Genomic DNA, 15,084 nt, shown 5'->3' with positions numbered 1-15,084 from the left:
AAACCTCAGGATCACCCATCACCCTATTCTTTCTTTTTCATTTTTCTTTCTTTCTTTTTTTCTTTTTTTTTTTACAGAACCTTTCCCCAAAACATGAAAGCAAACATTTTCATCTGGAGCACATGAATTGGATAGGTTGAAAATTATATTCATAGATCTGAATATAATGATCTGAAAATGGCAGTACTATCAGAAAAAAAAAAACCCTGTGAGGCTTATTTTGGTAATACAATTTACTTATAAAGGCTGAATCAACAACAAAAAGTCGTGGTCTTATTTTAATGAAATAAAAGCAGAGAAACAAAAAAATGCATGCCCTCCTACATCCCTGACTATATTGAACCATAAACATTCCTATCATGTTTTAAAATAGATATTATAGATCCTATAGAGCATGCAATTGCTTTTAAAAGGCTAAAGACTAAATTAGAAAACTCATTAGCAGAATTAAATATGATGTTGGGATTGCCCATCTCGCCTGACCATGCTGTGATGTGTCACACGATTCAGCAGAGAGCAGCTGGGCAAGTCTAGCACTTCCTTGCCATGGCAGGGGAAGGAACATAGCTGAGTAGCATGCAGGCCAGTCAAAATTCATTTAGAACGTGATTATACATGTACAACTTGCTTGGGTAACCTGGGTAAAAGTGGTGGCACGAGCCTCTGGCTGGTTAAAAAACACCAGAGCTGCATTCTTGATGGCTCCAGCTTGATTTTACTCCTGTGAGAAGTAAGAATGGTAAGCGGTGAAGGTCACAGTATGATATTGCTAGATTGTGTTTGGAATTCAACTTCAAATATGATTGTTAAAAGCATTTATTCTGTATCTTTCACTTAGGAAGACAAACCAATAATCTTTTAAGAATTAAATTGTAAAAATTCATAGTTATATAAATATTTCAAGAAATTGTGATTATGAGAACTTAAAAAATATAAAAACAAAGAAATTCTACATTAGAGCTTCTCAAAAAGATTCGTATAATTCCAAGTTTTTGCAATATTAAAAAAAAATCACTATTTTGAAATCCATGCCTTCAATTTCCTGACCTCTTTTCATGCAAAAGTTTGTATTTGCTTCCATACCAGCCTATTTATGTTAGTGGTATTCATATATACAGATATATATACACACATATATAACAGCAATTCCTATGTTTATCTCTAAAATCTTCTAGGGATCATTTCTCTTTAGCTGCACTAGTCAGGTATCCTTTATTAGGAAAATGAACAGAAGAAATACAATAACTAGAATTTTCAAATACCATCTAAATTAATGATTAATTTACTGTCTCCTCTTCAAGTAGACATTTCATGAAATTTTTTCAGTGAAAAATGTATAACTCTAGTGGGTTTAACTTATATGAATGCTCCCTTTATTAGCAAAGAGGAAGAATATTCTGTGCTCTGCAAAGTAAAGTTCAATATTCTCTTGCTACTTGTGTCAAAAACCTAAGAAACATGAACCATAATGTCACTTTATGGATATGTTATTTTAAATGTGTTCATGTGTGTGTGATACCCATTAAAAAGGAATGACCCAGCCAATGTAAGTGTGCACCTGAAGTGTGCTAGCAGCTTTTGGAAATTTCAAATAAAAAATGCACTTTGCTAGAATTCATCTAATCTGCTCTATATTAGAACATGCTGGTATTGGCTTTTTATTTTACAAACTGTCTGCTTTTTATCTTGTGTGTGAGCATGTATGAGAGTTGCCCTGTTACTTTTTTGGTAAGTATTGATTTGACTAAATCATTCACATAAAATTTATTGTCGAATGAATTTAATATTACTGTGCAAGATAATTTGAAATTTTATTCTAGCTTTATAAAAATACATACTTTTATATTTATTTAATGATTTTCCCACTAATATATTTATATATTTAAAATAATTTCTTTACATTTTGTAATTGAATTCTACGTATTCAACATTTAGCTTGGAAGAGGATAAAGTAGTTATTACAATCACCCTAGAAGACATTTTTGTTCAGGTAAGAAATGTTTTCCAGGATTACATAACAAGGGAGAGATTTATATCTTGTTATTCTAAATTTATGATGTTTAGACCATTAAAAAGACATGATAATGAGCAGTCATTTGAAATATCTATGGTCATTATGAAATTTTTAAAGTAGTTTGGAAACCAACTGTTCGGTAGGAGGAAATTAAGATATTTACTTTCCATGAATCTGATGTCAAAAAATTCTGTGGTATTAATCTAGAAAAAGTTTTTCTGCTTTTTAGCTTTTCTGCCTCTTTTTGACCCCAAGTTTTTACGCTACTTTGCCTCTAGTTTTCTCTTTTTTCTTTCACTTTATAATTACTTATTTGATGAGCTCCTTCATTTTCAGGTAATTATAAAATCTGCATTATCAAACATTTTACCTTATTTTTAAACCCTGACCTCTGACTCAGACTCTGTTTCCCAACACTGATGCTTCTAATTCAGTATATCCCAATTGAACTCCTTTTCCAACATAAACCGGGTAGCCCTTTTTAAAGGCCACTTCAGAAAGTGGCATTGCTGTTTTTCCATTTTCCCAGATTCTTTAGTAGGTTTCTCAAGTTGCCAATGAGTCTCAATTCTCATTACTTATTACCCTAGCTGAGAATTTTATCACTTCATTGCTATCGAATGATTATCACCATATTCTCCAAGATAATCTTTCTTATCTTTCACTCTAAACTGTTTTACTCTTTGATGTCAAATTAATGTTCTTAAAACAGCACTTTCCTATTGCCTTCCCCTGCTTCAGAACAGAAAATAGCTCCCTATTAACTCCAAACTCTGTGGCTTACTTTACAACTTTATAATCTGAAACTACCTCACACATTCAAACATATTTTCCACTATATATTCAACCAACACTTACCTCCATAGATTATCACTGCATGATAATCTGCAATGATAACCCTAAACTCTCTTTAATACCAAGCTCCTGTCAGCTCCAGCTTTCCTTTAGTAAAGCTTCAGCATTTTGCTTTCTGTTAATCTATATTTGACCAAAACTTTGAGGCTTATTTCAATTTTATCTCTTCCATTTAGCAATGACTCTTGCTGTCCTCAATATCTATAGCCTTATATGCAACCTGACAGGATTAAACTTTTTAATAGGTCTTTAATGATTTCATGAGTTCATGTTAGCTTACTCAAATATGTTGAGATTTCCTTGAAGGAGTTTTGTTATAGAGCTCTCCTTCACCCCCAGCATCCAGCAGATTGCTGAATTCACAAAAAGTGCTAAGTTCTTGTTAATTGACTGGTATTGCTTCTTAAATAAATTCATACCAAGTGATCGGAAATAAAATTAGAGCTGAATTCTTAGTTTATCAGAATGAGCAACATAAATTAGAATTGAACTCACTAAGCAGACTTTAAATGGAATTCAGAGAAAAAAATCACTACCTAATTTTGTGGGTATTTTACCTTTTTCAAAATATTTTCCAATTTATTATCATACTATCTTTCAGCAACTCTAAAATACCTGAAAAAACTCAGGAAGCTATGAGTTGTAAGATTGTCAGCTACCTATTATAAGGATTTCAGATCAAATTTTGTTGATACGCTTATTTTAAAAAAGAGTTCCAAAATATGCTCACAAAATCAGACATTGTTGGTTTGGTTCCCACTGTGTCAACATTATACCCTCAAGCTAAAACGTGTCTTTGATAACTCCATCTGTACTAGACTTACTTTGTATTCATATATTAAATGTCTATAAATAAATAATAGTAAAGAATTTTAATCCTCTTTTCCACAACACAGAATTGAAGAATTAATACCATTACTACTGTGATAGAAACTTAAGAATACTAACCATGCAGTAGGAATGATTAGTATCCTTCCTTCCTTCCTCTTTCCTTCTTTCTTTCTTTCTTTCTCTTTCTTTCTTTCTTTCTTTCTTTCTTTTTCTTTCTTTCTTTCTTTCTTTCTTTCTTTCTTTCTTTCTTTCTTTCTTTCTTTCTTTCTTTCTTTCTTTCTTTTCTTTCCCTCCCTTCCTCCCTCCTCCCTCCCTCCCTCTCTCTCTCTCTCTCTTTCTTCTTTCTTTCTTTCTTCTCCTCCTTCCTTCCTTCCTTCCTTTCTTGCTTGCTTGCTTGCTTTCTTTCTTTCTTTCTTCTCCTCCTCCTCCCTCCCTCCCTCCCTCCCTTCTTTCTTTCCTTCTTTCCTTCTTTCCTTCTTTCTTTCTTTCTTCTTTCTTTCTTTCTTTCTTCTTTCTTCTTTCTTTCTCTTTCCTTTCCTTTCTTTCCCTCTTCTTTCTCCTTCCTTCCTTCTTTCCTCCCTCCCTCCTCTCCTTCCTTCCTTCCTTCCTTCCTTCCTTCTTTCATTCCTTCCTCCCTTCCTTCTTTTTTCTCTTTCCTAGTAATACAACAGTAAGAGCAGGTTAATTAATCTACAAAATAACTATAGCCCTCAGGCAAAGCTTTTTAAAGTAGTTCTTAGTATTTTCAAGTTACTCTGGAAGACTATAGATTTGCTCATCCTTGACTGGGCGAAATATAATCAGTCCTACTTGCACTTTGCTAATGTGTATAACACTTTCATAAATGAAACACTATCATAGTGAGTCAGACTTTCAGAGGCTAACAAAAGTACATAAATTTTCACATAAAAATAAGCAAAACCTAATATAGACAGTAAGGAGATCAAGAAAATAAGTTCATTTATTTTTTAAAGAACATAATGTAGTTGAGAGTGTAATGTATTAAATAACATCTCTTTTTTGGAAGGCTACTTTTTTTTTTTTGAGATAGGGTCTTGCTTTGTCACTCAGGGTTGAGTAGGGTAATGTGATCATGGCTCGCTGCAGCCTCTACTTTCTGGGCTCAAGCAATCCTCCCACCTCAGCCTCCTTTGTAGCTGGGACTACAGGCATGTGCCACCATGCCCATTGAATTTTCATATTTTTTTTGTAGAGAGGAGATTTCGCCATCTTGTCCAGGCTGGTCTTGAACTCCTGGACTCAAATGATCAGCCTTGTTGGCCTCCCAAAGTGCTGGGATCACAGGCATGAGCCACCATGCCCAGCCTAAAAGACCACATTTTTAAACCACATTTTCAAACGATCAAGAAAATGAATATACTAAATACTCAGAATGGTTTAATTTCTTGTGAAAAGTTGGAATATTTAGAAATGTATTTCCCCATAAAGAGTATCTTGTGATTTTCCAACATCACTATATATATATATATGACTTTCAGTATTACTTTTTAATAATGCATATAAGTACAATGAAAATAGTAAATAACTGTAGTACATGGTTATCATAGGAAATGCAACAAAAAATTTAAAAGCATTCTTACCTCTTTGCTTTCTTCTAGTTCTGACTCACTGCTGAACTCTTCAGTATTTAAGTTTTCAAAGTCAGACTCTCCAACAGCAATTGGCACTGTTACAGTGAGGCTGGGGTTGTTTATGAATGACATATAATCATTTTCATCGATTACGTATTTTTCAACACTGCTTCCGGTACCTACACCACTGGTGGTTCCATTCCCATCTCTAAGATAATTAAGCTCTTTGCTTATTTCAATTCCAGTATTATTGGACATGCAGCTGTCTATCTTATTGCCTTCATGGATTTCTATAACTTTTGGCTTTCTAAAAAAGGCTTTTCGGAAACACTCCCGTATCTTATTTTTCACATAATCGATTCCCTTTTGCATTCTTCCTACTGCAATCTGCAGATTATTCATTTCATTGTCATCATCAGTAGCAGCAAGGTTGTCTGAGCTAAATGAACTCAACAATAAGGCCAGAAAGAGGTTCAGAACCTAAAAGAAAAAAAGAAAAAAATCTGTTTTAATATTGAAATATGCATTTAAATAACAGCCTAAAAAGGGAACTCAGATCTTTGCTAAAATTATTTCAGCAAACGTTTATTGAATGCTTACTATATTTCAGATGCCATATCTAAGTCACACACTCTTTAAAGGACCTGATATCCTGCTCTAAGGGCAAAACGATAAAACAAGCACCTCTTCTTTTTTCCTATTGGGAGGGACAATAGGAGAGCAGAGCTTCTAAGATTTTAAATGGTATCTACTCAGGTTTGCCAGCGAAAAGACAAAATCTCGCCCTCAAGGTTTTTGCCAATGAGAGAGAGAGAAAAAAAGATACTTTCATCTTAATCATTTTATCTTACTTCATCTTACCATTTTTTTTTCTAGGGAATTTCTAGCTTCATGTATATAAAGAATGCACTTATTTATTTAATACCCTGATGATATGTACCAAATGATGCGCTTGAAATACAAATTCCTTTGGCCCAATGGCCACAAACTTTTATAACAGCAGAAATTTCTAAGTGCAAGTTATATACGATTTAACATGTTTCCCATCAAATACACTTTGAAATGTATGTGTTCAAATAGCTCAACAGATGGAGAGAAATCTAAAAGTATACCAGGGTTTAGGCTAAACTCATAAGTTACTTTTCTTTTTCTTTCTTTGTGTGTGTGTGCGTGTGTGTGTGTGTGTGTGTAGAAAGTATGAGGCAATTTTAACTCTCAGAATATCATGGGATACATGACAAAGCTACCCAGCCAACTGGTAAGTTATGGTTAATGCAGGAATAATTCATTATTTCTGATGTAAAAGAAAATTTATAACAATATTTTTAGCCTGAAATGGAGTTAGTTATTGAGTTTCAGAATATGTTACACTATAGGAAGACATGCAAGGCAAAAACCCCAGTTTGTTTCCCTATTTCTATATCAGATTTTTTTCAGAATCTAGAGCTCCCTAATTTACTATTCTGGAGAAAAAATTGCGTGTTTGTAGGTATCCCAGTAGCATTCTTTTGAACAAGTTTATCTGAAATGGATCCCTCAAAGGAAAGGCCCAATGTGATGGCATAAAGAAATGCTTTGCCCACACATGATTGAGAAATTTAAGCATTAAACATCTAACTATATAAACTATGTTTTTATATTAGTGATTTTAAGTCACAGTTAAAAGTAAGCCCTTTGAGTCTGGACAATGTCCATATATATGAATAAGTTAAACTGTAATAATTGGTTTTCCTTCAGTAATGCAAATTCAGGGAAGAAAACATTTTGTCCTCCTCCAAGTTACTTGGATAATTACAATGCATAGCTAAAATATAATGGTCTACTTCACTGAAATGTGTCTTCAAAATTTGGTAGTATATGACCTATATCTCTGAGTAAGCCAACTACATGAACTATGAACATGCAAAGAGCAATTTGATTATAGAATAGATAGTTGTCTTTTTAGATTTAGTAGAGGTCATTTTCTTATCAAAACAATATTAGGACACAATTCGTCTTAGTGATAAAAATTTACTTTCTTAGAAGAAGAAAGGAAAATCTAATATTTATGCCCCTCAGGCATTCATAAATGCCCCTGATTTAATCTTTACATCAAAGATATGATTTCAGTTTTGTTATTCCAATGTCATAAAAAATGGGAAACCAGAGTCCAGGAGAAGTTAAATAACTTGCTCATTCTCAGAGTACTAATAGGGGAATTTTAGTCTAGGCCACTTACTATAAACCAGAGATATGTTTACCACATCTGGCCACCTTCCCAGCTACTGTGTGCTCTTGTTCTAATTTATGAGCATTTGTAATACATACGTACCACAAGGTTTCCAATGACCATGACCAACATGAAAACAATAAGGCACATGGTTTGGCCAGCAACCTCCATACAGTCCCACATGGTCTCTATCCACTCTCCACACAGCACGCGGAACACAATCAGGAAGGAGTGGAAGAAGTCGTTCATGTGCCACCGTGGGAGCGTACAGTCATCATTGATCTTGCAGACACATTCTTTGTAGCTCTTACCAAAGAGCTGCATGCCGACCACAGCAAAAATGAAGACGATGATGGCCAATACCAAGGTGAGGTTTCCTAGAGCCCCCACAGAATTGCCAATGATCTTAATTAGCATATTTAGTGTGGGCCAGGATTTTGCCAACTTGAAAACTCTAAGCTGTAATCAAGTGAAAAGATGCTCTTAGTAGTAATCATAATATAATTTTATACATTATTTTATTAGTATGTGGTATCATAGAACCACATGTGGTAGATGTAAAAACTCAAACTATGCTGAACTAATTCAATTTCAAATCCAGAAAAAACAGTGTTAACAATATTAGAATTGTAAATCAGGTCACAATATCATTTAAGGGCAAAAATAAAAATAATAAAACATTTCAGAAATAATAAATAAAACATTTCTGATTCATCAAAAGATATGCCCATGTAAACAAGTTGGTATTTTGATTAGAGACATTTTTAAATTAGCAAACTAATGTTATCTTCAGGTTCTATTTTAGAGAGTTAAAAAGAAATATTAAAAGTATAAATCATATATTTTTATGGGCCAATATAAAATAAAAGTAAAATAAACTAAATAATATGATACAAATGTACAGAAAAAATTTGAAGAAATACACATTTTGCTTAATTTTCAATAAAAATTGTATATATTTCTCAATAAAATTGTGCTATAATTTAAAAAGTTTGTTATACAATTATTTAAGATATTAATAACATCAAATATTTCCCCACATGTTGCTTTAAAACAGTCCCCATTCCTAGAAGTAGGGTTAATAAAAAGCTAAAATTAATTGGGACCTAAAATTCTTATTTGCATGTCTTTACAGACTGTAAGGCCAAAAAAACTTCATAAACTTAAAACACAGTTTTAGAAAGTACATGTAGGTTTTCAAATGTGCCCTACATACCTAATCATTATAAAGTATTTCAAATGCTTTCATCAATCTTAGAAACTGTTTATACTTAACGAGGATGTTTATATGTTTTTTAGAATGTCATATATTGATGTAAAATTAAAATTAAAATTAATAATTATTTAACATACAATGATTCAATTTTAAAATAAATGTGCCAATGAGCGACAGGAATATATATAAATAGATACCAGTCTGAATGATCGCAGTACAGACAATCCCTCCACATTTGATAGACCAAGCTCCATTAAACTCAGGCTGACAATAATTCCATCAAAGATATTCCAGCCCTCTTGGAAATAGTAATAAGGATCCATAGCAATGATCTTGAGAACCATTTCTGCTGTGAAAATCCCAGTGAAGACCTAAAAATAGAGATCAGCACTATTTCAAGAGCACTGAAAAATACTGATGCTACGTGAATTTATAAAGAAGAACATTAATAGTCAGGAATAAAAATATCTAAAATTTAAAGTGAGAAAATGTGACAAATCAACTCAAGTCTAGCTTTTTTGTTTGTTTGTTTTCATTTTCATTTTTATTTATTTATTTTTGAGACATTGTCTCCCTCTGTTGCCCAGGTTGGAGTTCAGTGGCACGATCTCGGCTCACTGCAACCTCCGCCTCCCAGGTTCAAGTGATTCTCCTGCCTCAGCCTCCCAAGTAGCTGGGATTACAGGCGTGGGCCACCATGCCCAGCTAATTTTTGTAATTTCAGTAGAGACAGGGTTTCACATCATGTTGGCCAGGCCAGTCTCGAACTCCTGACCTCAAGTGATCTGCCCATCTCAGCCTCCCAAAGTACTGAGATTACAGGCATGAGCCACCACACCTAGCCATGTCTAGCTTTTTTTTTTTTCCTCTAGAAGAGTATTTTATTAAGCAGAGTGATATTATTTAATGAATCTGCTGGATTTCCAAGAAAAACACTAATTTTAAAACATTTCGTGGTCTACATTTTAAATCTGGTATTGAATAATAGCTCCTGAATTATTGCCCTTGTTGGTACACTATATTTCTAACACAATCACAACCAAATTCATTTCTGGGTAGTATTGCATCAGGAACAAATCCACATATTATTGAAAGTTATTAAAAATTGATTTCATAAAAACCATATTTTGTTTTTGATTTTGTGTTTTTTAAGGGATACCATCTTATTTCTATAATTTTATAAACATTCCTGAAACAAGAGTAAGTTTGCCGTTAATGGTTTATAATAACGATCTCTGGATGCATGCCTCAGAATTAAGGTTAATGGATTAGTAGAGTAACAAACTGCAGATTTAATTGAAACCAGCAGGAGAAAATACTCAGTATGCATATACATGTAAATAAGATTAATAAATCACTTGAGTGGCTAGATAAATGTGTATTTGACAATAGAAAGAAAACAATGAAACAAACACAGCATTTATTTTTTAACTCAAAATGATAGGCTGAGAGACACAGGACATGAAGAATTGTGAAATCACTCTTGCAGAAAATCTTTTAAGGCAATTCTCTTAATTCACTATAGTTAAAAATTGCGATTTATGACTGTAAAGTCAAGCTTAGCATTTACCAAGATAAATCAGCCTTTATCTTGAAGGAATTCTGTCAAAATAACAGTATAACAATTATTTAGTTTCCTAAAACATCATATTACTTAAAAGAAATACTGATCCACCCTTACAAATGTATAAATTCAGCTAACACTTCATTGTTTCCAATCACAGATGAAAAATACCCATCACAGAAAAAAAAAAAAAAACAGCCTGATGGTAGTCATCCATTCACTCAAATAGAAATTAAATGTATTTTAAGCAAGCCTAGTACATGAAAATCCAGGTATATGGTGAAATGCCCATTGAAAAATGTATTTTTCATTTTATAGAATAACACATGAAAGATTCTTTTTTTCAAATAGTGATTTTGCCTGGTAAATACAAAGTAAGCTCTAACTATACAAATTTTATTTCTTGTATAAAACTTTTAGAAGCAGTTATTATTTGAAATAGGCACTCTGATGATAGAAATATATTATTTAAAGTGAACTAGAACCATCCAGGTAAATAATCTACAAAAATCTCTTTCTATAGAAAATCATAAGGTGGTATTTTCAGCTCTTCTAAAATGACTAGATCTCATGCCTTTAAAAACATATACCTTAAATTTACGCTTATCTAAAAATGTAATCCCACCATGAAACTTTTCATTAAAAATAATATTTTTATTACAACTAGTAATCCAAAATGACAACTATATCTCTGTAAATGTTTTCAGGTAAGGCCCTAAAAATCAATGGGATTGTTTTTGGTCCATTTTAATCTAGTTTCAGCATTGTCAGGTAGGTTGGAAATGTTTGTTATGATGAAGATGTTGTCTAACCTACTACGATTGATAGGCTATTTTTTGCTTATTGAATCCCTATGATGGTTGCAAGCATTTTATAATGATTAAAAAACAAACAAAAAAATACTCCACAAAAATACAGAGCACCTTAGCAAGACTTAATTGAGATTCAAGGTCTCTTGATATTCAAATTTGATTAATCTCATCAACAAGGAAGCGATGTAATTTTTATGTACTGCAGAAACAATACAAAATGGGGTATGTTGATCTAAGTTAAGATGGAAAATTCCACAATTCAATGTCCTCATGTATAATATAAGGCAGTATGCAATAATTTGAGCAGTAATAAACTTGTCCATAGATATTCTAAATTTATGTTAATGAGCAAATTATAAGCTCTCCACAAAACATGCTGTGTAATCATCTATGATCTATAATATAGTCTTAAGTCAGCTAAGCACCCATGATAGAAATTCTTTCTTTCTCTCTCACATGCTCTCTCTCTGCCTATACATTAAATATATGTATTACTTTCATATGTATAAATATTTATGATAAAGGTTGTTATGGGTAGGAAATAAGATATTCGATGAACAAATGCTTTGTAAATTATGCAATGCATTATTGATATGTTAATCATTATAGTAAAGAGGTATCAACCATAGAGTCAGTCACTTTACATATTCTCCTATTGTTATAGTTGGAAATAAATAACTCAGGTCTGTTCCCTATAATTTATGCTCTCTATCTTGACAAGTTTTGCTTTCCCAACACTACACTGAACTTATAGATGGTTCTATCACCAACAATCTACCAGGGATCAGTCTCCCATTCCACTTTCCCACCTCATTATTTCAGTTACTACCCATCAAGTAATAGAATTGTAGAACTGGAACATACATAAAAAGTCATTTAGTCCAACACACTCATTGTTTATATGTGTGTTGAGAAAATAGACTCAAGGATTTAATTGACTTTTCAAAACCACACAGATATTTACCATGACCACTTTGACTAGGACCTAGATTTGATGCTTTTGTCTTGTGCTTTTTCATTCTATCATCTTATAATCCAGCCTCTCTTATCCTGTGTTTCCATACTCAACTGCTCCAACACTGGAATTCTATATTTATGGTTTCACTCTGGCAAGTTTCCAAAATCTTCCTTCACCTGTTCAACTTCCCTAACTGTCCAATATCCTGGGAAAAATACAAGAACTACACCAGAAATATTTTCCATCATTATTTCAAAGAAAGGTCTGAAAGGGTAATAGCATATATATGAGGAAGGAAACTGTTTATTGAGCACATGCTAGATGCCAGGCACAGTCTAGGTGCTTTCACATTACCTCATGTGACCTTCACAACAACTCCGCATAAAGGGTATTACTACACTCATTTCAATAGTAGAAAACAAAGACTCAGATTGTTTATCAGACTTGTCCAGAGGCCATATCACTAGTAAGCACTGGCAACTAAGGTCAAACTCAATTCCACTCCACTGCAAAGCCTGTGTTCTTTTGCAAAATCATGCTACCTGTAGCAGCCTTTTTGGCTAGGTATCAACCAGTGGGTTATTCATTGAGTGACTCCCATGTAAACACTGAGAGAGGCAACAGAAAAATGGGACATGGCCTTTGCCAAAGATGAAGAAAATCTTAAGAATATGTGAGTGTTCTACTGAGTCAAATAATGCAGAGAATTTGAGGTCACTTATTAGGGCACACATTTATCCAGTTGTCCACCAGCACTTCCTTTCCCCCTTCTGTTGGCAATTGCTCCTCCACCCATGATTCCTCAGGACTGCCATGTTTTTAACACGATACCACCCTCTGCCAAGGCTGATTAAATCAGAGGTGAGCATCTGACCCAAATTATGCCGAAGTTCTATCAGGAGTCTTTGGAATGAGACTCAAAAAGAGATTCAGGCTTTTTCCAGTGTAGAGGTTGTAAGACGTAAAATCAGTGAGCTCTTACTGAACATTTGCTGACCTAAAGACAAATGATGCAGTGAACTTGCAGGCCATGTCTAAGCCCTTGATGAAAACTGTTCCTGAAGTCAGACTGCAATACTGCCCTTTATTTAGTTTGTTAGTCTACTTTTCCCTCCATTCCAGTTTTCCCACTACCCCTTGCCCCAAGTTTGTTTGAGTTAGTACAGGACAAGGTCTTGATTAATAATATATGTAAACCCTTTTCTTACTTGTTCACCCATTTTGATCAGCATACACAGACACAGATGCATGCTCAGTAATTTGAACCAGAGGTATGGCTAAATCACAAATGCACATTTAGCAACTATTTATTTTCTTGTATGAATATCACTGAAGCTTTTTATTAGGTAGTTAACTTGAAACAATGATGTTCTTTTTTTAAATATACATCAATCTTTGGGTCATCCCTTCAATGGACATTATTTTTTTAGAGGCTGTGTGGGTTAAAACCACATGTTTGTGGAGCCAGGATAAGATCTCCTGGTTTATCTGGACCCACATTTCCAGCAAGAACAACTGTAAATATTTTGAGACGTTTACAACTGGTAAGACACCACGATCAATCAGCATAGACATTGGCCTAAACAATCAGCATTCATACCAGTTGATTTTTAGGCTCTATTGCTGAGGTTCCCTGTAATATTCCTTAGATATTTCTTTCTATGAGGAAAGAGGATACAATTTTTGGGTTCAGCACAGCACAAATGGATCTTTCCCTTTGGTCTATGTCTCCCACCTCTGCCAAAGTAATTAAGTAAACTTCAAATGTACTTACCAGGTTTCCTACAGTCAATACACTACTGAATTGCTCGGTCATAGGGTAGTGCTCCATGGCCATAAAGAGGGTATTTAAGACTATGCAAATAGTGATGGCAAGATCAACAAATGGATCCATAACAATTAAATTCACAAGATGTTTTACTTTTAACCATACATCACAGCAGTCCCAGATCAAGAACACATTGGCAAATCTATACCAGCATGGCGGACATTTCTGTCTAGATTCTTCAAGTTCTGGAGGGACAATAAAGAGGAAGAGTAGTAAATAACAACAAAAATGAGTTATTATTGCCAGTAGATTTTACATCATTTAACAAAATTGATGCTTATATTTGAAAATAGAAATTCATATTACTTAAGAAACTTAAGAAGACAATCCCATTAAATATTTTCAGAAAATACTAATTAAAATGTCATATAGATTGACTTTTTTCTTTTAAATACAGAAAATAAGCACTTTGAATTTAATATTTTGCTTTAAAATCACTAGACTATGATTGATTAAATTGCTGTATTCTCTTTGTCAAAACAGAATTTTAAATAAGCGTTACACAACTATTAAAATTTTAAATAATTATGGTTTCTTCTGAAAGTACCTTTTTAAAAACATTGTCTAAAGTTGTGATCCCTTATGTATGTGATAACATTTATGAACTATTCTCTCCTCTCATAGTTTCCATATCAACATTAATCTTGCACACAATGAGAATGTAGTATGCCCTTCTTTTTAGTATACATTCAGACTCAAATCTACTTTTGTGGTTTGTACATATCTTTTAGAATTTTAGCATCATGTATTTAAAATATTACTTGAAATTTTAATGGATGAAGCCTGTTACAAAATAATTATTATGTGACTGTATATCTAATACACCAAGAAGACATGTTACAAAATGTAATTGATGTTTTTTAAAGAACATATGTTAGAATTGACATACAATTGATCTAAAAAGGGCAGTACTAATATATTCTCTCTCCAGACTTCACGGAGTGAGGACTGTGTGAAGTATGAACAAGTTTAGTGTATAAATAGTTGCTGCCCATTCCTGTATGTCAAAATCAATGAACATATCTGTCCATGGTCCTTTGGAGGAATGTAATGGTTGTTGTGTATGTGGAAGATGGAAGAGAGACCCTTTTGTGGGATCTCTCTTGGAGTGGAGGACAGGTTTTGATTTGTCCAACTCATTCAAGCACTCCCACAACCCTATCAACACCTCCATGCCTGAAGAACAGAGTAAAGCCTGAAAGAAA

General features: G+C 33.4%; 1 protein-coding gene across 1 annotated transcript in view; it reads right to left on the bottom strand.

The window, feature by feature from the left end:
- SCN3A (sodium voltage-gated channel alpha subunit 3) overlaps positions 1-15,084 on the bottom strand; it is a 115,949-nt gene that overhangs the window by 35,636 nt on the left and 65,229 nt on the right. Inside the window, exons 15-18 of the mRNA XM_033231269.1 lie at positions 13,826-14,064; positions 8,915-9,088; positions 7,604-7,960; positions 5,302-5,772 (exon numbers count right to left, since the gene is read on the bottom strand). Of these exons, the coding sequence (XP_033087160.1) occupies positions 5,302-5,772; positions 7,604-7,960; positions 8,915-9,088; positions 13,826-14,064 (1,241 nt within the window). The remainder of the gene's footprint in view (positions 1-5,301; positions 5,773-7,603; positions 7,961-8,914; positions 9,089-13,825; positions 14,065-15,084) is intronic.

This window comes from Trachypithecus francoisi, unplaced genomic scaffold, assembly GCF_009764315.1.
Source record: "Trachypithecus francoisi isolate TF-2019V2 unplaced genomic scaffold, Tfra_2.0 Lachesis_group13, whole genome shotgun sequence".
Lineage (NCBI taxonomy): Eukaryota > Metazoa > Chordata > Mammalia > Primates > Cercopithecidae > Trachypithecus > Trachypithecus francoisi.
This window is presented reverse-complemented; position numbering and strand designations above follow the sequence as displayed.